General features: G+C 36.5%; 2 protein-coding genes across 5 annotated transcripts in view; one reads left to right on the top strand and one right to left on the bottom strand.

Annotated features, from left to right (window-relative positions):
• Nucleotides 1-762: 762 nt before the first annotated feature.
• ube2d2 (ubiquitin-conjugating enzyme E2D 2 (UBC4/5 homolog, yeast)) lies at nt 763-9,205 on the bottom strand. Its single transcript, XM_051127240.1, has 7 exons — nt 8,926-9,205; nt 7,623-7,686; nt 5,835-5,866; nt 5,588-5,665; nt 5,133-5,238; nt 2,899-2,992; nt 763-1,955 (listed from the first exon to the last, which is right to left on the bottom strand). The coding sequence occupies exons 1-7, from the start codon at nt 8,947-8,949 to the stop codon at nt 1,910-1,912; spliced, it is 444 nt and encodes a 147-aa protein (XP_050983197.1). The 5' UTR covers nt 8,950-9,205; the 3' UTR covers nt 763-1,909.
• Nucleotides 9,206-11,662: 2,457 nt separating this feature from the next.
• ppp3cb (protein phosphatase 3, catalytic subunit, beta isozyme) overlaps nt 11,663-24,567 on the top strand; it is a 53,127-nt gene continuing 40,222 nt past the window's right edge. Inside the window, exon 1 of one of the 4 annotated variants that reach the window (XM_051127225.1) lies at nt 11,663-12,113. In XM_051127225.1, the coding sequence (XP_050983182.1) occupies nt 12,056-12,113 (58 nt within the window). In that variant the 5' untranslated portion in view covers nt 11,663-12,055. Of the gene's footprint in view, nt 12,114-13,985; nt 14,141-24,567 lie in introns of those variants that run through there. The other 3 variants (XM_051127223.1, XM_051127224.1, XM_051127226.1) reach the window with 3 other exon arrangements.

Below are 24,567 nucleotides of genomic sequence, written 5' to 3'. Positions count from 1 at the left end.
AGAATACTGTAAACAGGAGGCCCAAATCCTTCTATGGTGTGCAGATGAGTTTGGTATTGAGGGTTTGTTTGTTATACACGTTTTAGCTCTGATATTTAAATATTTCGTAATATAAATAAGCCTATGCGTGAAACTTCCGGCTCATTATACGAGAACAACGTGTGGTAAACGTTACAAATGTTTGCACTACAAACATAATTAAGATAATGCATTAAAAATAACACAGTAAGTCACACCAATTTGCAATATGAAACAGCAAATGAGCTGTTTTGTACAGCTAAAAATAACTGGACATGGATGAGACCGGAAGCTAGACCCATAAAAGTTACACATCTGATAATAAAGAGCTTTGTTTTCTAAAAATAAATTTTTTTTGATTAGGTGCCATTTGAAATTTTCACCTTGCACATGGTGCATTTAATTGCGACTGTCATTTTGAACGCTTTTGTCCTCCACACCCAACTTGGGGAAAAGCTCCTATAAAAAGTTTATGTACAACTTGCTGCTCAAAAATCCCTTGCAACTTTTTCGTAATCGTGACAGTGGCTTTAATGAAGCACATATTAAGCAATCATTGCACATTTAAAATGATTGTTTTCTATCAAAGCAATTAAATCAGAGAAATTTTCCTTTTCCAAGAGCTTTCAAAAGATTGGAAGATTAAAACCACAATAGGACAAAGTTCATCACATGCAGTCTTTGCAACAAGACCTGCATCACCTGTTTAACAAACGTGTCAGGAAAAACCACGCAGACACTGCATTTCAGACTTTAGTAATCATTTTATTACACAGTTTTAATCAACACACAAAGCTCAACGAGCCTGTCAGGAAATTAAATATACAGAAGTTTGTCTGTGAGGAGTTTGTGTCCTCTCACCCAGGGACCCAATCGAGTCTGGCTGAACCATGTTAGCATCTAATTCAACAAGAGCAGGAAAAAGAAAAAAAAAAACAAAAACAAAAAAAGCAACCTAAGAGTTACAAGTGTGGGTTGGGGGAGAGATAGAGAGACGAAAGAAAAAAAAACAAAAACAAAAAAAAAAACAATAAGACGCATGTTATTGAGACTGCTTTAAATAACTGGTCCGAAACCCTCCATACGGTGAATGTTTGTGAAGTTGGTCATGGATAAGGAAAGGGGCAGAGACAGTCTTTGCAATGACAAATGGAAAACAAAATATATATATTCATAGTTTTCAAGTCCATTAGAATACTCCGGAGGAGAGGACAGGAGGTCCATTTTCCTTTAATTAACTGCTATGATTTTAAAAGAATTCCTTATAGATTTTATACAAAAAGATAGCCAGCATACCCCTCCCTTCTCTGCAATAAAGAAATAAAGAGAGAAAAAAAAAAAAAAAAAAACACAACTTCCTGATCCAAATGTACAGTTGGAAGCCCAGGAAATGGAAATGAAAAAGTAAACTGTAAAAAACATATCCCTCTATGTCCAAACTATCACAAATTGCAGGGAGAAAACAAAATGATAATATAGCCCTCCCTTCCCAGTTCTTAAAAACAACAAGGAATGCTTTTAGAGCCATAAACATCTTCTACAGCAAAACTGATACGGACTGATCCTAAGCAGCGGGTACGTCGCGATAGCAACGGAGAAGGTAAAGCGGGAGCTGTGGAGTGGAGGTTTGATTTTGGGGGAGGAAAAGGGGCTACAGTTGTAGTTTGAGTATGTACACCATGGCTGCCAGAGGGCTAAGAGTGGGGGGGAGGTGCTCTGGTGAGGGGAGGCGTGGCTTAAAGAAAGCACTCCAATGGAAACCAACAAGATCTGTTTTTTTCTTAAGCTTTTTTTTTTTTTTTTTTTTTTTTATCTTTTGAACGTTCAAAATCTCCCCTAACCTTTAGATGGAGAGGTGTAATTTTCTCCCATCATGATTCTAACTCCAAAACTACATTGCATACTTTTGTGTCCATTCCCGAGCTATTCTGTTGTACCTGTGAAGGAAGAGAAACGAAAACATTACAGTCCCGTCAGAAATGGATTTGCATGACACGCACACACTGAAAAATACGCCAAAACCATTTTGGTTCCTCAAAGAACCTTTCAGTTAACAGTTCTAAAAAAAGAAGGAGGAAAAAAAAAAACGTTTTCTTAGTGTGAAGCTTTTAATTTAAAGAACCTTTCTCCTACTACATAAAGAACCGTTTGTACAATAGAAAGGTTTCATTTACAACCTGATGTTAAAAGATATGGCAATTAAAAAACTATATTGGAATTAAACAACATTCTGAGCTCTGAGTGTATGTGAGGTACAAATGAAAATATGAATATTTGTCAATAGCCCTCTTCATGTTTTAAACGCAATTTGGAAAACGTTGGGCATCGCCAGTAATTTACAATCTATTATAAAAGAACTCTTCAGTATGCCCTTGAGTTCTTACAAGGTCCGGCCATCAGCCTCAATTGCTCTTTCCACCCACATTTGCCAATAACACTCATTTAAAACAATAAGAATCTAATAGGAGTCTGCTGGCATTTAATTCCCTTTTCTGTTGAATTTGATTATAATCATTCTCCGCTCCAAATGATTACACCCAGCTCAATCTGGTTTAGATAAAATAAAACACTGTTGCTCATTGAATGACTGAAGTCTGGTCTTTGGAATTACAGCAAGCTGAAAACATTTTCACTTTTGCTTCGTCTCTACTTTAGTCAACTTCAAAGCTCAGCAACAGTAAAAATAAATTATTCACAAAACAGGACTTCAGAGTGTCAGCGTATAAACAACATCTCCAGGGGAGGAGGAAGGTGACAAATGTCAAAACAGGAAACTGCACAGGCAATAACGCAGCTAATAATGCAAATGACTGCATGATGGCACCTATGAGGAAGAGGATAAGGGCAAGGTACTGATCTAGTGCATAAGAGCAAACTCACTTTTCCCTGTCAGTCTTGTAAATGCGGGCGATCTCAGGTACTAAGGGGTCGTCCGGATTGGGGTCACACAGCAGGGAGCAGATGGACAGGAGAACTGAAGGGCGAGATAAAAACATTGAAGTAAAAATAGAAAATACAGCTTTAAAAAGAACAATACTCTTGTTGTAAACAGCTGTATAAGGACACGTTTCTTTTTTAATATATTTTAGGCACTAAAAATCTCTAAGTAGCTCAGACATACATGAATAAAAATATAATCAATGTAGTCAGAAATTACTCTCCAAAACACTGAAATGCCCCTAACATAACCACTAAACATGAATAACGGCAGATTTAGCTCATGCATTTACATTTAGACACTGCAGTAAATTGAGAAAATATTTTACAATATCACATTCTCTAGCTTTTATTTTGTTCATGTTAAAGATTGAGTTTTAAACTAAAGAATGAGATTATTATAACAATTATTATGCAGACAATCATGGAGCAAATGTAATGTCAATGACAAACAGGGTTCGTACAGATACGGTTTAAAAAAAAAAAAAAAAACTACAGGACTTTCAAACACTTCAAGCACTACTTTTTTGATTTTCAACGACTGCAATCAGAGATGTCATTTATGCTTACCATTTTAAATTCTAGAGGAATAGACAAATATATACTAATAACTAATGGCAAAAGATAAAGTGAAGCACACACATAAAGTATTACTACAAAATTAGTACAAAGTATACTACACTTTTACTATAGTAAATCCACGATTAATTTCAAGGTATGTGTGTATACTTTTAAAAGAATTATTATTATTATTATTATTATTATTATTATTATTATATCTCTCAGAAAGCGTTGTGAAATCGCTCCAAAATCCTGATATGAAACAAATGATTTGCGAACCCGCACTGAAGTCTAATCGAAATCAAATGATTTGCAATCTGCGCTACGAAGATCCGATCTAAAGAAAAACATTTGCGAATCCGCTCAAAAGATCTGATCTAAATACAATGATTCGCAATCCGCATTCCAAAGTTCCGATCTAAAGCAGAAGATTCTCGAATTCGCTACAAAGTTTTGATCTAAATCAAATGATTCGCGATCCACCCTCTGAACCATTATTTCCGATGAGGACTCAGAGCACGAATCATTTGACTTACGCTGCGTCCTGCGAACTTATATCGAGACTTCAAATCGTGTATCGTGAATCATTCAACTTGTGAAACAATTCACGAACCGTTCCGATCTAAATCAAATGAATTGAGATACACGATTTGAAGTCCTGATCTGAAACAAAGGATTCGCCATACAAGATCCTATTGGAGCACATCGAACCACTGAATCATTTTGCGATGCAATGGTTTAACTGATTCAGAGTTCTAAAAAGGTTTGTTTCACCCATCACTACGTACTTTTTAAAATGGTAACAAGCAATGCTGAAATTCAAAAATCAATGGCTCTTTGCATTTGATTTGGTTTTGCTAGTGAAATTGCTTGAAATGAATGATCAAAGTCACAAGTTTGAATCAACTGGAGTGGTTCCAGTGTAAATGACTCAATTGATTTGGTTCATCTGTTCCTCTTTTCACATCTTCAGCCATGTTTGCACTACACTGTCAGTACCACTACTTGCGTAGCTCGACTGTTTTCTGACATTAACTGAAATAAGCAAAAAAAAAAAGGTATGTTTTTTGAATCTATGTGAATTTTGCATGAAAAGATGTGTGCTTATTTCATAGATACATTATCTTTGAATAATTCAAGCACATTTCAAGTTCCTCTTCAGGAATATTGCCATTTTCAAGGGTATCCCAGGCCTTAAATTTCAATAAGTCAAATTCAAGTACTTTAAGCACCTTGTACGAACCCTGGAGAAACCAACAGCATCTTACACTCTACTCCGGTGTAAAAGCAAAACATTTCAATGTTGTCTTTGAGTTTATTGCCATATAAGTTTAATGGCACGTTCAAATGATCAAATGTCTAATTACGTTATTTTATATCATCAAACAATTCTGTACATGACAACACAAAATAGGATTCTGGGAATTACATTATTTAAAGCAGCGCTCACAGCACTTGAGCGCTCAAACATCAAAATTTAGCTTTAAATAATTTGTCTTTAAATATAGTCCTACTAAAAACCCATGCATGCTACACCATAGGAAGAAAAAGACTGAGACTAAGAAAGTTTCAGAAATTAACTGCTGTAAAACAACGTTTGAAGACATTATGTATACCTTTGGAGATGGTGAGTGCCGGTGACCACTGTGACCTCAGAATATCCAGACAAATGCTGCCATTGCTGTTGATATTTGGGTGATAGATTCTTGTGGTAAATGCAACCTGCGAAAGGAGCGAGACAAAAATAAGCACGTAAATCACAACCTGTACAGGCTAAACAGTAAAATTACAGCAAACTCTAGAACCATTCCTAATTACTGAAGATTGTGATCCAAACACAAGCACAAGGCTTCCTTTGAACACATTCCTTAAATTCATCAACAAGATACTCCGCATTCTACAACTGCGTATGATATACAGTCATGATAATACAAATTATGCGAGCATATGATAGGAGGAAAAACTTTTATGCAAGACAAAGGAAGTACTTGGATGAGGATTCAAAGCGACAAATAATTAAGCAGCACCTGAGAAGCTGTGCCTCACTCAAACAGGTGTTGACATTACTGACCTTTGGCGGTTTGAAGGGGTAATCTGTGGGAAAGTGTATGGTCAAGAAGAACACTCCGCCCTGGTAAGGACTGTCATTCTGTAGAGTAAACACGTTTAATTACAATGAATTATATATAAAAATATATCACAATTGAAAAGCTCAAAATGACCTACTTTTTCTCAATATTTCAAGATATCACGCTTTAAGTTTAAGTAATTCCTGTAATGTTGCGGGCTACTATATGAGACAAAAAATAAATACTTACTGGTCCCATTATTGTGGCCTGCCAATGAAACACTGAAACAAGAAAACAAAAAAAGTCAGGGAAATCCTATATAAGTCACCATGCTCATCATTCCTAAAAGTCTTTTCAAAACTCAAAGAAGTGCAATTCTTGTTTGCAAGCTTAGAATCAGTCTTAAGAATTAAAAGAGCCCACTGAGGAATACATTATAAAATATGATGAAGCAAATTTGGGTACAATTATGTTGTCATATTTCAGTCAAGTCTCTAAGGCACTAAGTGGGTCAGATGATTGTATGAGTCACAGTTTAATAAAGTGGTGACTCTTTTGAGGAAAGCTATATATGCTATTTGTCAGTTCAAACAATCTGTTGCCTTGTGGTTGCGCTTTACACTAAATATTGATGAACACCATCTATCACAGGGCACACAGAAAACACAATCAGACAGGAGATAGCACTTCTGACAGTATGCGTTTGAAACCACTATGACCTTCAGTTCCTAAAAGTGCTGTACACACAAGACACCTATTAAAAATAATATTTAAAAAAAATTATATGCTTTTGAGACTCAACAATGTTTAATAACTCAGCAGAAAGGCAGTGACAAGTTGTTAGTTGTAAACAGTTGTTACACCACAACGTACCAGTATTTCTCCTCAAACCTAAATGTTCATAATAATAGAGGCCACTACTATAATATATAATATATATATATATATATATATATATATATATATATATATATATATATATATATATATATATATATATATATATATATAAAAATAACTGATGAACCCCGTACCAGACATTGATTTATTTTATTTTATTTTTTTTTGTTTTAAATAAATACAAATAAAATAAATCACTAATTTTGGTATTTTTGGGGTGATTTTTCATCCCCACCTTTGTTACTTTCATGGTGTTCCCAGTCAATATAAAATTGCTTATAAATTACGTATATTACCTGGGATACAATTTGTTCTTTAACTGGTTTTGCTTTTAATTAGCACAGGTTTTGTATTTCTTTTTGGAATACACTGATCAGAGCTAATGTACCTCAATTTGAGTGGGAAAAAACATTATTTGTGGATAACTTTGATAATATTCCTACTGATAGTCCGTACTAAAATGGGTCAACGGGCACTTAGTTATGCTGCTCCATTTGATTGGAATTAATTACAAGATAAGTTACGCTTAAGAGTTGGTATCACTAAATGATTCAAAATGTATTTTACAGGATCTAGTTTTAGAGTCATTTGATCGTAAATGTTTTGAGTGATGTGTATAATTCTGTATATATAAACTAATGTATTTGTTTTTATGTGTAACTAAATGAGCTGCCTATCTTGGCCAAGACCCTCTTGTAAATGAGATTGTAAATCTCATGTTTTAATTCCTGGTTAAACAAAGGTTAAAAAAAAAAAAAAAAACGAATAAAAATATTCACCCAAAAACTGATGTGCATAAGATCAGACGAATGAGGAATGGGACAAATCAGTTTCAAAAAGAAATACAAAACCTGTGCTTAAAAAAAAAAAAAAAGTTGACAAAAAAATTAAATCTTACATTTGGTGATAATGCTGCATAATGAGAGATTTACAAGCAATTTTTATAAAGCTGGACAACAGATACCGAAACACGAAATTAGATAAACTGATTTTCTGCACAGCACAAGTGTTAAAAGCTGAAGTTGAATTTGTGTTACACAATCAAAGCTGAAATTACCACCGATTGTCGTCAAAATACCTGTAACGCAACTTACACTAGTTTATCGAACACATTTGTGGACAAAGCGAGTTACTTACTGTCATCCCCTACTGGGCCCGCTGAACACTGAGCAGGTGGGTCACGGCCCAAATCATGCAGCTCCTGCAACACACCAGAAACAAAATTGCATTTTAAAAACGGTTCACCTAGCATGACTTGAAAACCAGCAGGTAAAGCTCTGCACCACCTGTCCAGACCCCCTTCCTCAAACACCTGCAGTGCACACTGCTATCAATGAAGCACCAAAATGAAACTGAGAAACTGACACCGAAACTTAATACTCCACATATCTGTGCGTTTGATAAAGTTACAGTAAAATACGCCGAACAAACGCAATGGATGGACAATTTAGAAAATAAAGAGGTCAATATCAAATCAGACACATAACAGTCTGTGTAATGGAGTTATTGCTGCTGTAATGACATGAGAGGTGACCACAGCTTATGTAACTCAGATTTTTCCGGGTTAGTCTGTTCTACTGAAACCCAAGAGTATTAAAACATTCAAAATAATCAGAAAAGCACATAAAGGGGTCTGAAAAGTGAATATGAACGCTTTGGACCAGGTTCATAACGCCAATTTGTTTGCGCCACGAGCTAACCTCAAATCCCCAGATATATAACGTGCGAGTTTGGCCACACAAATTAAACAGATGGGCTACAGGACCAAATCCTTGGGTGCTGGTGAGGACAAAAAGATAAACAATATAAAAAAAACACCAGTATATTCTGAAAATGATTTAAAACATCAACGCGATGGCAAACTCAGGCCAGATGCCTCTACCGGAGCGGTTAGCCAGATAACAACCCAAACCAGCACGAAATGACGAAAAGTAATAAAATAATACAGTACACTAATATATTAATAGTAAAAATATAGTTAACTGAAGAGGTTGTGGTGAACATAAACGCTCTTTGTTCAAGGTTTCCAAATGGGCCTTTAGCATTGGTGGCAACGAGGGGTTAGCATGCTAACACGTTAACATGATCTCACATTAATCCTCAAGTGGGCTATTTCCACCCGACTTCAATTTCACATGACTATTTATTTCTGTTTAAAATAAAAACGAGAGGGGAAATACAAAAGCAGTGACCGAATAAACATTTTATATCAGTCACACACAGTTCGACGGAGGGTCGCTAGCTATCATGCTAACCGTTAGCCCGGGCCGAACCGTCGAACCGGGGTGCTTTACTACACTTGTCATCCCACCAGTGTCACACTTAACACGCATAACTTCTCAATACCATCTCTTAAATCACCTTTCCGGCGTAAATGAGGAAGGATGGTGCGTTTTCGGTGCGGAATAGGGCAATGGCGCCCGTGACTTCCTTCTCTTACCTTGTGGATTCTTTTCAGAGCCATTGTTGTGCTGTTACTGCTGTCAAAAACACACAAAACCCGCCTTATACTCGATTAAAACAGCGCTTCTTCAATTTGAACGCGACCAACCCCTCCGGTGTCTTAATAAGGGACGCTTTGGGGTAATAATTCAGTCGGTGTTCTGTGTGTGACGGAGCCGGTTGGTGTAATTTGAAGGCGAAACTGAAAGGTGGTGCTGGTAGCGGTTCGGTCCTTCCTCCTGCAGCAGCGGCAGCGAGCAGCTACCGCATCACGCACACTGCGCTGCTCTAATCAGATCCTTCCGCCAATGGACGCAGTCGCCGGGGACAGATTGCGCGCCGACGCCAGTTGCTAGATAGTGCTGTGGTGAATCGCGAAACTGATGCAATAGCGGTGCCAAAATGGCGGATCGCGCTCAGTGACTTAAACGCGTATTGAGCCCAAATGAAAGCCTGTGGTTGAACGCTTCCATTTCGAGCCGACAAACGAGCTTGATGATCGGCTCAGTAATAGAACGGAAAGAACTAGGAGGATATAATTATGATACGTCGACATGTTTATTGTAAGTGGTGTTCATAGGACTCATATTCATATGAGCAAAACAGTGTATAGAATTTTTACACGAATGCCAATAACATGTATATACCCTCGTTCAGAGGAAGTTTCACCAGTGCGGAGGGATATTTGACAAATTAATGGTTTATCGCGGCAAAATGCGAGATTATCGTTCATAGATGAGGGAATGTGTGTGTAACTAAGGAGCACTGCTGTACATACATTTTATTATTTAAAGTTAATTATTTTAACCATGGCACATTGATCTATATGCATTTCCTTACAGGTATATTTTTTTGTTTGCTCCTGCACGACCTCTATAGTTCTCAAATTGTCTTGATCATTAAATCAAACATGCATTTTTTAACTAAATCCACATATATACACCACCCTTTTTAACAATAAGATTTTTAATGTTTTTTAAATCTCTTCTGCTCACCAAGCCTGCATTTATTTGATCCAAAGTACAGCCAATACAGTGACATTTTGTCTGACAATCATTGTTTTCTATTTGAATATATTTTAAAATGTAATTTATTCCTGTGATTACAAAGCTGATTTTTTAGCATCATTACTCCAGTCATATGATCCTTCAGAAATCATTCTAATATTCTGGTTTGCTGATCAACAAACATTTATTATTATTATTATGTTGAAAACAGCTGAGTAGATTTTTTTCAGGTTGTTTGATGAAAAGAAAGTTCAGAAGAACAGCATTTATCTGAAATATATATATATATATATTTTTGGTAACAGTATAAATGTCTTTTGATCAAATCATGTTTGATCAAGTTAAAGCATCCTTGCTAAATAAAAGTATTAATTTCTAAAAAAAAAAATACTGATTCCAAGCTTTTGAATGGTATAGTGTATAATGTTGCAAAAGCTTTTTTATTTCAGATAAATGCTTATTTATGGATCTTTCTATTCATCAAAGAATCCTGAAAAATGTACTCAACTGTTTAAATATTGATAATAATAATAATAATAATAAAATGTTTCTTGACCAGCAAATTATCATATTAGAATGATTTTTGAAGACACTGATGACTGGAGTAATGAATGCTGAATATTTAGCTTTGATCACAGGAAACAATTACATTTTAAAATATATTCAAATAAAAAGCAGTTATTTTACATAGTAAAAATGTTTCACAATATTACTGCTTTTGCTGTATTTCGGATCAAATAAATGCAGACTTGGTGAGCAAAAGATAAATCTTTTAAAAACATCAAAAATCTTACTGTTTTTTGACTGGTTAAAAAATATATATACACGTTATATATATGATTGGACTTAATCTGATGCATTGTCTTACCTGCTTTTGTTCTCATTTCTAATATTTGATTGTCCAAACAATTAATAGCAAATATTTTTAGGCTGCTTTTGTCTGATCCTCACATAATCCTGATTACACAAATCCAAAAAGATCAAACTATCGGCCTATATTCCTAAAATACCTTGTTTCATTGTGATATCTTTATCCCGTTGCACAGGTTTATGCCCTCTACCCCATTCAGAAAATCACATTCATTGCAAAAAAAAACTAAAAACACAGGCCTTTAGGCCTAATGGTGTAATAGAACTGACACACTGGGTTCAAAGGAAATTGCTAATGGTACAACACAAAATAATCCTGATTGTTAATGCATGACAGCAAAATAGTGCAAAATAGAGTGATGAAAGCATAAAATGTCAAAATGGACCAGGTGGTATATTTAAAATGTACTGGGGTGGTGCCATGGAAAAGTGATACTTTGATATAGAACATGCTATTGAATGACTATCATACATTATTTACATGCTATTCCATGGTACTTAAAAGAATAACATTGTATTACCATAATAATAACATGTTTAAATGCCAATGGTATTACCGTGCTGCAGTGCCCGAATACAATGGAAACTGTGAATTGTTTTGTGCTTACGCTGGTGAAACAACATTCCAAAATGGTATTTGAACAATATTTTGTTTGATAGATATATAGATAGATAGATATGACAATAGAAGAAAGACAACAGAAGCTGGTTGTTTTTGCAGCATTCACAGTAGTACAGTCAGATTCCTCCACCGCCTTCTGACTTTCTACGCCATGAAGCATTAAAAAGACTGACGTCAATAAAGCAGCAACAAGGCCTGGGCGCGCGCGCGCTCCCTCTCATCTCGTGCGCAGGGAAACCCCGAATCAGCCTCCGCGTGATGGCAGTATGAGGCAGTCCCTGCAAGCCAGAGCGTGGGAGTTCCTGTCTTCGCCATGTCGGGGTGGTGCTGCAACGCGCTGAGGATACCCTGAACCGAGCAGAAGTCTCCCAGCCCCCCTCCTGCTGCTCCATCCATCCATCTATCTGTCTACCCATCCGCCCCCACACGGCACCAGGCAGAGTCCAGCATCTCCAGCATAACAGTTTCCCCGGATCAGCTGCGACACATCTTCCCCCCTGACCGACGGTGGACGGAGGAGAGACGCACCAAGTGATGCGGCTTCTGCAGCCCGCGCATCCCGCAGCACCGAAGACCGCACTCTCACCCGTTAGGAGTAGGCGCACTTTCCCCGTTATCTACAACAACCCATGAGAATGTCCAGCGCAGACATCATGGGTTTAAACCCTACCGACCGCGTAATCAAATGTAAGTGCACTGTGTTGTGTACCTTTTTTAATCATACTCAGCATATTTAAGCATGCAGCGTTATGTGCGATTGTGCATGATTCGCGATGATTCTGTTTCTGTGATGGTGCGCTGCAAGGAAGATCTTTTTATCGGAGATTTTTTGAAAAGCTCATACGCCATGCATCAGTGGTTGATCGGTGATCAAAGGATGCTTCGGATGGTGTGTTTGCAGCCAAAAAACTCTTTCCATTATATGAGATTGGCAACCCATTAGGGTTTACTATATGCTCAGCGATGCTGATGCAGGAGAGGTATGGCAAGCCATTTCAACATTTATTCCTTAAAACTAACATTTCTTTTATGTACGCAAATTGGTAACAAGTGCTTATTTATCACATACTACACTGTAAAAAATTATTTTCCAAAGTTGTAAATAAAAGATTATTGGAGTACGTTTTTCAGGAAAATATAAGCTCAGCTTTTCAGTTTCAAAGTTTCATATTTAATTCAATGTGTTCACATTTGCATGTAGCTTATTTGTAAAATTTGGTAGGGTACAACAACAAAAAATATGCTTTGCACTGCACCCAAAGTGTATGATTGCAGAAAAAAATATATACATTTGTATTTAACATTTATGGAGCAACAGCTGTTGTGTGAAAATAAATCATACAAGTCGTTTATTTTGTAAAAAAAAAAATTGTATAAATGTATAAGGTGGTAAGGGGGTAAAAGGCTCACCAGCATGAAGTAAAAGGCACACCGTACTGATACAAATACTTTAACTTATAACTGTTTTTTAAGTAATGTTAAGTTAATACTTGTTCAAAACACTTTAGCAAAGTTTGTACTATTTTCTGCTTATTTTGATAAATAAAAGAATGATTTTTTTTTTTGTTCAATAAATATACTGTCATTAAAATATGTAAATATAAAACGTACATTTTAAAATAGAGGTAAAAAATTATTCTGAAAGCATTGAAGGAGATCCCATAATAATGGTTAAAAAAAAAGATTTAAAAAAAAAATGATGGTTTCATTCTAAACATCTCTAAGATGGACACCTAACATAATATATGATATTTACCATCTGAATCTAACCATGTCATGTCAAAAAATTGAAAAGTCAACCTTCATTATCATGTTAATTATTGTGCCTTTAGCCCCAGCAGCAGGGGCGTTTTTACCCCAAATACCATACTTTTACATATTCTTTCATTATTTAAACTGTTGCTTTAATTATTTTAAACAAAACTGAAAATCATTAAGACCTTTGTCTTAAAATATATTCAATAATTTTAGCAATTCTTATTTTCTACTTAAATCTACAAAATTTTTAAAAACATCAAATATTACATCAAGTAAGCACAGAATTAACTTTACGCTGCTGTCCGTGATTGCGTCAAGGATCAGCCACATTTGCATGCGCATCTTGAAAAGTGGATGTTTTAGAAAATGCTACGCCAAGTTTTTGTGCCATCTAGTGGTTTAGAGGGAAAAAATCAACGGCAACTTTTACCCTGGGGGCCTTTAGCCTTTAGTTTTGATTTTAACTTTTTTTTGTCACTCAGAGGTATGTCAACTAGTCTTCTCAAGTGTAAAAGGAACAAACAGTTGTAAACTAGTGAACTAATAATGTTACACTGGGTTAATGACTAAATGGGTGCTAGTATCTAATAAGTGCAATTTTTTTTTTTTTTTTGCAAATTTACTGAAGTAAACATAATTTTTACACATTTTTTCCCCAGTGTAGATATAGTCACTATTGGAATAGGTACTAGAATCTATTTTACATGTATATACGTAAATTGCAGTCACAAATCTAAGTAACGGTTTTGAAGAATAAATGCGTAACGGCTTGCCACATCTGGGGAGCGCATCGACGGCTGCGCGCGCCTGCTGGCGGATGGATGAACTGTTATACAGTGCCAGGTTACCCGAGAGAGAGAGATAGAGGGGGGAGGAGAGCAAGAGAGAGATTAACATCTCGATCCAATGAAATATTTTTGGCAGTTTGAGGATGACAGCGAAAGGACGACTTAAAGGTAGCGTGGCTTTTGCATTGTTTCATGCATCTCCTTGCGCTCGCCCATACGCATCTTTTACTCCAATGTCAATGCGCGCGTCTGTCGGGTAGCTACCAGCGCTCGGATAACGAGGCGATCTCGTGAGTTACCGTATCGATTGTGCGTGTAATGATGTGAAATGTGCAATGCCTCGAGATCTTGCACGAGCGCACTCTTGTCATGCTGGGAAAATGCGCTGAGATGCTCGCAATGTCAGTTCGTGCACTGACACGCACATCCTTGCATAGATGGCCTATGAGGGTATTTTAGTGTATCATTCCGAAGCAGTTTATCGATTCGTTGGTACAGCGTTACACACTGTAAACAAGGCTGCACATAGGGGATGCACTGCATCCAGAAATCCCAGTGGCATTGAAGCTAAATGTTATTGCAGGAAAATAAGTTGCACTGCAGTACTATATATTTCATGGGGTGATGATGATGCATAAATACGTTTAGAGACTATGCAAGCCCATCATAACCAGCCTATGTACCAATGCATGGATGAACTGTATTTAAAGCCAGATCTTTATATCTTTTTATCTATAAAATGCAATATAACCATTAGAATGCCAAATAGTGAAGATGTGGGCATTACAGCATCACTGGATGATGGGATATGTGTATGTGGATGTATAGTGTGGGCGGTTAGCAGAGAGAGGGGTTAATTAGACCTCAGCGATGCCTCTGCATACTGAAAAGCTACCCAAAAGCATCTGTTCCCTGTGTATATGTGATCAATTTGTTTGGATTATAGAAGATATTAAGAGCGGACAGGGGAGGCACGTTTTGGACCACCGTAGTGTGTGAGCAAGTGTGCTTTTGGGCAGAAAGAGAGATGTGTGTTGTGTACTGTAAGGGCTATCCCTTCAACCCTGGAGTGTGGCCGTCTGTAATTATTTAGCAACATATGCCATTCTGCATTAAATAATCATAGTGCAGCATATGTGTCACATTTATGTAACATTAACCGTTAGGTATCTCGGTTAATAAGCTTTAGGGAAGGTCTGTGTGAGAGCGTGTCCAGATATAGCTGGCGTATGAGGAAGGCAAAGCAGTCAGTGTGAAGGTGAGAAAGGTATGAGGAGGACACAGCGGAAGTGAGAAACTGCCTTATGGTTCATGGAAGCCTTTAGGAAAAAAGTACAGTGGGTTATCACTGATATGGTATCAGGTGGTAATACCATGTGCTTTGATATATATATTGCATGCTATTTACATATACTCAAGTGTAGGTCAGACAGTACAGGGGTATTACCATGGTACACGTCCAAAAATTCAAGAAAAATAAAGGTTCCAAAAGGGTGTTTTTGCAGTGATGCAATAGAAGAACCATTTTTGGTTCCCCAAAGAACCTTTCAGTGAACAGTTCTTAAAAGAACCATTTTGAAGAACAGTTTAAAAACCTTTTTCGACTATAAAGGTTCCATGGATGTTCAAGGTTGTTCATGGAACCATTAATGTCAATAAAGAACCTTTTTTTTTAAGAGTGCACCATGTTCAAAAAGGCATGACATTACAATGGTTTCAAAATGCACCAAAAATAAGCATATTTCAAAGTACCGTGGTATTATCATCTGATAAAATCACTGTATTATGGTTAGGGTTGCAAAGGGGCAGAAAATTTCTGGAAACTTTTCAGGATTTTAGTTAACTTTTTAGGATTTTTTTCGAAACATTTGGGAAATATACTGGAAATGTCCACCCCTTTACAACCATAACTATGGTACAACCACATTGCTTGTTTGTAAGGTTTGGAAGACACAAACTTGACATTTATTGAGAACTATTTACATGGTACTGCAAGAACATTATGGTATTACCATGGTACATGTATGTGTGTTCTAGTCTAGAACCTATGGCTATAATGTGGTACCAATGTTCAATATTTGGAGGTAATACCAGTACACTGTGCTTTATAAACCATAATACCACAGTGTTTTAGTTAAGAAAATTGTGTGGTTGGGATAATTATTTGCATGTTACTCTAATAAACTTCAAAGAATACCATGGTATTACCACGATACTTGTATTTGTCCTATAAACTATGGTAATACTATGGTACTAATGTTTATTGCTGGGAAGATGGAGTGCTTAGTGTAATTATTTAGCTGTTGCTTCAAGATATCATAGATATCATAGTTTTACCATGGATGTCCAAAAAACATAGTATTATCATAGTACCATATTTACCAACCCTTATGAAAATTAACCATGGTTTTATTATAGTAAAAGTGTAGTAACCATGTTACCAAAGTTTTACTACAAATATCATGCTATAGTTAGAATACCAAAACTATGACTAATTTATAGTTACCATGGTTTAAGTATAGTAGCCATGCTTTTTTGGTTTTATTTGTAGTAAAACCATGGTTGATTTTCATAAGGGAAAACACTGATCATAATAATATGGTCTTTAGTCAAGAAGATGGTGTGTTTGGGACAATTATTTACATATTACTCAAAGAAACTACAAAGAATACCATGGTATTACTATGGTACTTGTGTATTTGTTCTAGTCTAGAAACAATGGTAGTACCAATATCCAATGTTGGGAAGGTGGAATAAGATTCCATAATTATTTAGATGTTGCTCCAAGACCATGGTACCACATTCAAAAAATAAAGTATCCCTATTGTACCATGCCCAGAAAAAAACATGGTACTACCATAGTACTTTTTGCTAATTGTTCTAGGAAGTAACAGAGTAAAAGTGGTGCATGGAAGATGGCCCGCTTGAGACGAGCACAAAGTGAGTAAGCGAGTAGATTGCTTGAGATGAAATTGCTCATTTCCACAAGTTATTATGTGCTGCATTCTCCGTGAGACAGAATGCGCCTCACTGCCATCTGTCTCCTCAAGGAATGTAGTAATGCGACAATAATGACTAGATTATTCTAATTGCATCATAGTGTATTTTTTTTTTATGATTGGTACTAATAGGTGTTCTTGGCCCCTAGGAATGCAGAGCTTTTGAAACAGGAATATATTATTATTGCACACTTTCATAGCATTATCGAAACAGCTTCAGAGATCGACATTTTCTCCAGATTTTGTGTGTCGTGTTAATTCATGCATGCCTCCTGCCGAGTGCCGACACATAACATGAACGGGATGTTAAAGCCCGACACTGAAACTAAGAGAGAGTGTTGACATGAGCCTGGCGATAAATGAAACGAGAGCAGGTGAAAGAAAAGAGAGGGGGAATGTGTGAAAAGTGCGGAGGATGAGAAGTGGGAGAGACGGGGAATTAGGCACTTGACAGCAGATAGATGGATGGATGTGCATGCGCTTGTGTCCCAGCAATCTCTTTCTCTCGCACACAGGGGCAAACGCCTAGGCAGTGTTTGGAATGGAATTCTAGAGTGCTGCATGCTGCACAGTATATACTGAATATCACCAACTGTATTTTATGCAATTTTAATCAAACCAAGGAAGTTTATAATATCATACTTGGAGAAAACTATCCATTAACATTCCAGTTTATTTCAAAGCATTTGGTAGTGGATACTTGGATACTTTTGAATAACTGTCAGTGGAGAAAAAATGCTTTTTGCGAGCAGAATGCCAAACTACGCTAAATAGCCAAACCTGTGTTGCACAAAGTAGTATCAAAGTACTTTTTAAGGAAAATTTGTTTCTTGATGGCCATATTTACAATGGTTACAGGCAGCTACTTTTGGCATGCATGACCAGCTCCTATATATCTGAATGGGGAAATACTAAAATCTCTGGCCAAACTCATTTAAATGGCATATTTTAAATCAATAATAAAGTCTGGCGTGTCTAAAATTGTTGTTTTTAAAGCTAAAATAACATTTAAAAGGCATTAAAACCATGAAAAATGATCATAAATCCAAACCAATATAGCGTTAAATGGGATGCTTGGCATAATTATTTAGATACTTTTACTATAGTATTGTGTCCAGAAAAAAACATGGTAGTACCTTTACAATGTATTCTAAAAAAACATCATACTACCAAGAATATTTTGTGCTTTGCATAATTATTTACACGTTACTCCAAAAAACTTCAAAGAATACCATGGTATTACCATGATACTTGTATATTTCCTAGAAACCAAGATATCATAGTTTTTCCATGGTACCATGGTACCATGGTATCATGTCCAAAAAACATAGTATTGCTATAGTACCATGTTCAAAGAAAACAAGATAATACCAAAACATTGAGGCTAAAAAAGTGTGGTAATTTTTTTTTTTTTTTTTCTTCAGGAAGATGGTGTACTTTGGATAATTATTTATTACTATTAATTATTACTCCAAGAAACTTCAAAGAATAGCATGGTGTTACCATGATACTTGTAAATATTATCGAATCTATGGTAATACTATAGACCAGCGTCCTTTGTTTGGAAGTTAGAAAGCATTTTATCCAAAACATAAACTCTAAACTTAAATCTAGATTTGAAACTAAACATAACCATGAACTATTAGCATGACTAGACAAAAACAGTGACTTAACATGGAACAATTAAGTGCTTCAATACTTTAAAAGGAAAAATGGCAAGCACGAGGAGTGACAGGAACCCAGTGTTTTAAAAATCGTATGGATTAATATAACGTAAATGATGTCTCTTACTGAAATATGTAGTGGAAAACCCTTAAAGATTTACATTATTTAAAAAATCGACATAATTTTATACAAATTTTGGAATATGGGGAGTGCAATTATTTCAATGACGTCACATAGTTGCATAGATTTACATTATTTAAAAAATCCACATCGTTTTATCCAATTTTTGGACTATGGGGGGTGCAATTATTTCAATGACGTCAACTGCCGCTACCTGTTTCTATTTTTACCACAACACAACTTGAAATACACAAATCTGAAAATAAAATTCTGATACAGTTGCTTGCAATTTTCAGTCGAATTGCAACAAGAAAAGCGATGTCTTCACTGCTTTCCTAGTGATAAGAAGAGGAGAAAAAAAGGGAAGATGCCTGTGAATAAATAAACTTCCTAAAGGCCCGCATCTTTGATCTTTCCACTTTAGCCCTGATACCTTTGAGGCTTTTAGTAGACCATAGCTACTAAAAGAGCTTACAAATGGCAGAGACAAGAAACGCTAGATGCCATCCTTGCAGGAGGTAAACATGCAGACGCTTGTCATGATGCCGCAGCCACTGAAGGAGTTTTTCAGCATGGATTTCACTCAGTATCCGGGGGCATTTCCACTCCTTGTGGGGGAAAAAAATGATGACACAGCATTTGGTTTAAGCCTACGCTTATATCCATCGCCGCCTAAAAGCTCTTTCAGTAGCTGTGGTCATCGTATCAGTATTTTATTTTCCGAGTTGTGTTGCGGTAAAAATAGCAACAGGTAGCGGCAATAGCTTACCAAGTGCAGCCATGTGAGGTTATCGAAATAATGGTGCCCCCCATAGTCCAAAATAGGTATAAAACAATGTGGGTTTTTTAAATAACATAAATCTTCAATAGACTTTTTACTACATATTTCAGCAAGAGACATCATTTATGTTATATTAAGCCATACAAGTCTTAATACCCAGATTTTCCTTTAAATGAAATGTGTTTATCACCAGAGAACAGAACTAATAACAAAAAAAGACAATGAACCATGTTGAAACAAGCTGGAACAGGAGGTCACATGACATGAATCAGGAAACATAACTGAAACCAAAATACAAGACATGACTAGAAACACCTGAACTGAAAACATGAACAAAACCCTTAGACAGACATGACATAAAGAGCATGAGGAAAGCATATTTTTGAGACCGGCCTGCCAATGCGCATGTGCAATCCTAAGTGCATGCAAGTCTCAGGTTTCTATGGGAACCAGAGCTTCTAATGGCAGCTGCGGTGGCCAAGTGACTCTTTTATTTAGAAGGCGGGACTAAAGCGGTCATATTGCGCATTGCGGTTTCTCCCATTCATTAACTTAATCACATGACCTCATTACATGCATGCTTGATCCTCTTGGGATGTTCCTGCTTATGAGTTTGGAAGTCATAATTATGATGTCATTTTGATTGGGAAAAAAAATTGAAAATCTTTTAATTTCACCAGTTGTCTTCAAAATCTTTTAAATTCACAAAAAATGCATATTAGGGGTGTATCTGATTATTTTTAGTTACATGCCTCTAGCTGACTTTCTTGCTGGTAATTACAAAAATTTTAGATTTTCATATGCACTAATTTTTCAAATAAGATCATTTTTATATGACTTGAATGCGGCATATTACATTAAGTGGGTCCAGTTTCATTTTTTCCCATTTTTAATCCAATTTTCTATGAAGTCATCTTTACTCCTGGCAGTCTGTTCAAGTAACGAGGCCAGAAAAAGTTATAAAACATTGCAGCTGATAATACTCGCTTGATTGGTCACACTGGAAATGGAAGGTCAAGATGAGGGCATTGCACTGCATTGTGGGATACACTGCTAAGTGCATTGCATACCGCAGTACTCTGTTGCATACTGCACATTTTAGCAGAAATACTGCAGAAATATTAAGACTAGTACTGTAATATGAAGTATGTAGTGGGCTATTCACAAAGTAGCCGATGTCACATACTTCAGTTCTGGTTTCATGCATGTGAGAATGCTTTTATCAAGGACTGAAGTGCTGCCCATCTAACCAGATACTGGGCTAATCAACTCTATCGCCCACCTGAATGATGCAATGGAGAGAGAGAGAGCGAGAGAGGCAATCTTGCATCAAATGCGGTGATACAGGACTGCAGGAAAATGATGAAAACTGTTTCCTCCCACACAGATGCACAAACACACACAGACACACACATATGTTACGGGTCACTAGAGACGTTAACTTGAGCACACACACACATACTGATACATACAGATGTGTGGAGAGCACTCACACGCTTGACCACTTTTACACACCACAGTCTGTGTCTCACACACACAAGCGTTGTAGGATGGAAAACAAAATGCACTCAACTGTGCCCTGGGCAGGACCTCCGGCTAAAATCACACTCACCCCCTAGTCTGTCATTCATCATTACTTTTTGTACGTCATGACTTCCTTTAAAGGAGTAGTACAGTTCTGACATTGTTTACTTATTTACAAACCTGTATGTATATATATATATATACACACACACTTTTGACTGGTAGTGTATATATATATATACTACCAGTCAAAAGTTTTTGAACAGTAAGATTTTTCATTTTTTAAAAAAAGTTTCTTCTGCTCATCAAGCCTGCATTTATTTGATCCAAAGTACAGCAAAAACAGTAAAATCTGTAGTTATATTTACTATTTCAAATAACTGTTTTCTATCTGAATGTTTTTAAAATGTAATTTATAAATGTGGTGTCAAAGCTGAATTTTAGCATAATTACTTCAGTCACATGATCCTTCAGAAATCATTCTAATATTCTGATTTGCTGCTTAAAAAAGAAATAGAATTATTATGTTGAAAACAGATGAGTAGCTTTTTTGGGTTTCTCTGATGAATAGAAAGTTCAGAAGAGCAGCATTTATCTGAAATATAAATATTTTGTATCATTATAAATGTCTTTATCATCACTTTTGATCAATTTAAAGCATCATTGCTACATAAAAGTATTAATTTCTCTAATTTTTTTTTCCCAAAAATAAAAATATTCTGACTCCAAGCTTTTGAATGGTATATTGTATAATGTTACAAAAGCTTTTTATTTCATATAAACACTGCTTTTGGATCTTTCTGTTCATCAAAGAATCCTGAAAAAAATGTACTGTTTTAAATATTGATAATAAATAATAACAATAAAAATGTTTCTTAAACAGCAAAATCAGCATATTAGAATAATTTGCTGAAGGATCATGTGACACTGAAGACTGAAGTAATGATGCTGAAATTTTAGATTTAATCACAGGAATATATTACATTTTAAAATATATTGAAATTGAAAGCAGTTTATTTAAATAGTAAAAATATTTCTAAATTTTACTGTTCTTTGGATCAAATAAATGCAGGCTTGGTGAGCAGAAGAGACTTAAAAACAAAAACAAAAAAAACATTACAGATCTTAATCACAGTTTCGATTTCTTTTCCCCAAATTGTAAGCTTACCATATTCTGACTATAAAGCAGCATCAGAATATCTCCTTTTGTGTCTGACGAACAAAACATAACAACATACAGGTTTGTCTCAACATGAGGGTGAGTAAACAATGCTAGACTGTTCATTTTTGGCAGAACGACTCCTTTAAACTGACACTAGACCTGTATGAGAATGCAGCAGGGTAACTGCCAGGAAATTGTAGGATATTCGAAATCATTAGTGCACAACACAGGATGTGGAATGGGGGTAAAAATAACATGCCGCCACATACAGATACCCATACGCAGATCTGGTTCAAAACAGACTAAAGGTGAAACTAGGAGGAAGAGTAGAAGAGGAAGAGAGAAAGAAAGAGAGGGACTAAATTTAGCCTCTTTAACATAAATACTTTGGGTGTGAGTTTGGAGCGCAGAGGACACAGTGGATAGCGCAGAGCTGAGACCTAATGAGGCCACACGAAAGCAGAAACGCTTCCGTGATCCAGAAATCCAGTAGAATGGATCTCTCTAGCCTGCTATTTATCCTGTATTTACTGCTGCCTGAGTGGATGACCTCATCAATTCTGACCTGTCAGTCAACCCAGCCCATTCTGCCGATTGGTTCATCTGTCTGTTTGTCATCTCAAAGTCCCGCCTCCTGCTTATGTGCACGTGCAGATGGCCCCTTCATGTGTGAAGCGTGCATTAATTGTGCAACATCAAACAGCGCATAATGCTGTTACCTTCTCCCGATCTGGGTCAGACGCGAGTCTCCCTCTTATCCATCTCTTTAGTCAATTTTCCCCGTTCCCATTCCTTCAGTCCCTTTCTTTCTCGTCGTCTCATCTCTTTGCAGGATTGTCAGAGGACGTGGCGGCTGTATTTTTGAAGCTTGCCTGTAGTAACAATACAACGCTTCTGTCTGACACGCAGCAAAATGTGTCTTCCATCGTTTTTAGGTCTCAGGGGCTGAAACAGAGCCGTCCCGTGCTTGTGTGATCACAGGATGATGCATTTCAGATTGTCAGCAGTTTAATTACAGGATGTTGCAGCTTGCACATTGGAAGTGCTTCTGGAAAGGCACCGTGGGTGTCTGATGGTCTTCGCTTGCTACAGTTATAGCCAGATCTCACAAGTTTATTGTTCGACATCACAAATCTCTGAAATTCTTTGTCCTACTTCCCCACCACCAAAGCCAGAAGTGAGCTTTCCACTGACAACATCCGCAGCAGCGGTGTTGTATTGTACAGTGAGTTTGCTAATAATCCAGTACGGATACAGTACGACCTCATTAGGAAAGAGGAAAACTCTGCTTCTGCAGAAGTTACTGTGCCTGAATCATACCTCATGTACCTGTGAATGAATGACTAGTCCAAAGTCTGACACGCAAAGGCTGAATTTATCATTTAGGCATGAAAGTTTGTTCATATTTTAAAAAGCTAGCACACCCAGAAGTGAACATTGGTCATCATTTGCTCACCCTCATCTCATAAACTTGTTTGCATTTCTTTATTCTGTAGACCGACGTCCTGCGTCATCCAATGGAACGCCACTCCCTTGTGAATGCTTGTACGACAGTTAGCAGAAGCTAGAGATTACAGTTTATAAAGTTTTAAATAAGGTTATTTTTTATGCAAATGCATCGATTCACTTCAGAAGGGCTTTATTAACCCCCAGAGCATTTTTTATGATGGATGGATGCACTTTATTGGACTTCAAAATTTCAACACCCATTCACTGCCATTATAAAGCTTAGAAGAGCCACATTTTTTAATATAACTCCAATTGTATTCATCTGAAAGAAGAAAGTCATATACACCTAGAATGGCTTGAGGGTAAGTAAATCATAGGGTCATTTTTATTTTTGGGTGAACTATCCCTTTAAAAAAAAAAAATCTGAACACATAACCCCAATAGTATACATAAGTGTTTTTTAAAATAGCATTTCACACAGCTGTGTAATGGTGCATGAGGTTTGAAGTAGTACTTATGCAGGTGTGTGCATTATAATTACTGCAAAGCACTGTATTTTGTGCCAACTCAACAGATATTGCTCATACCTCTACTGGAGAATCATCAACAGGAGACTGAAAAATGTCTGAAATGGTGGATGATGAGGCTGCAGCCAGAAAGAGTTTGTAGGTGTATTTAAGGCCAGAGGAAAGGAAAAGACCTCTGCAGGAATAATAACACGTGTAGAGATGTTAATAAGGGTTTTGGTCTCAGTTGGTTGTAGTTGGTCTCTCAGGCCTTTGGCTCAAATGAAAAGGTATGCTTTTTTTATCCAGCACTCCTCTATTATTGCCAGAAGGAGGACTATAGCATATATATTAGTGTAAACTGTCTTCAACAGTCACATTTCTCATGT

Source organism: Labeo rohita, chromosome 14, assembly GCF_022985175.1.
Source record: "Labeo rohita strain BAU-BD-2019 chromosome 14, IGBB_LRoh.1.0, whole genome shotgun sequence".
NCBI lineage: Eukaryota > Metazoa > Chordata > Actinopteri > Cypriniformes > Cyprinidae > Labeo > Labeo rohita.
This window is presented reverse-complemented; position numbering and strand designations above follow the sequence as displayed.

Bases quoted from the DNA above. Each gene is read 5' to 3' on its own strand.
- ube2d2 (XM_051127240.1), bottom strand. From the start codon at position 8,949: ATGGCTCTGAAAAGAATCCACAAG. The intron at 5,666-5,834 runs GTAAGTATTTAT...TTTACTCTACAG, and splicing joins AGGCCACAATAATGGGACCA to AATGACAGTCCTTACCAGGG. The intron at 5,239-5,587 runs GTCAGTAATGTC...CTCCTTTCGCAG, and splicing joins ACCCCTTCAAACCGCCAAAG to GTTGCATTTACCACAAGAAT.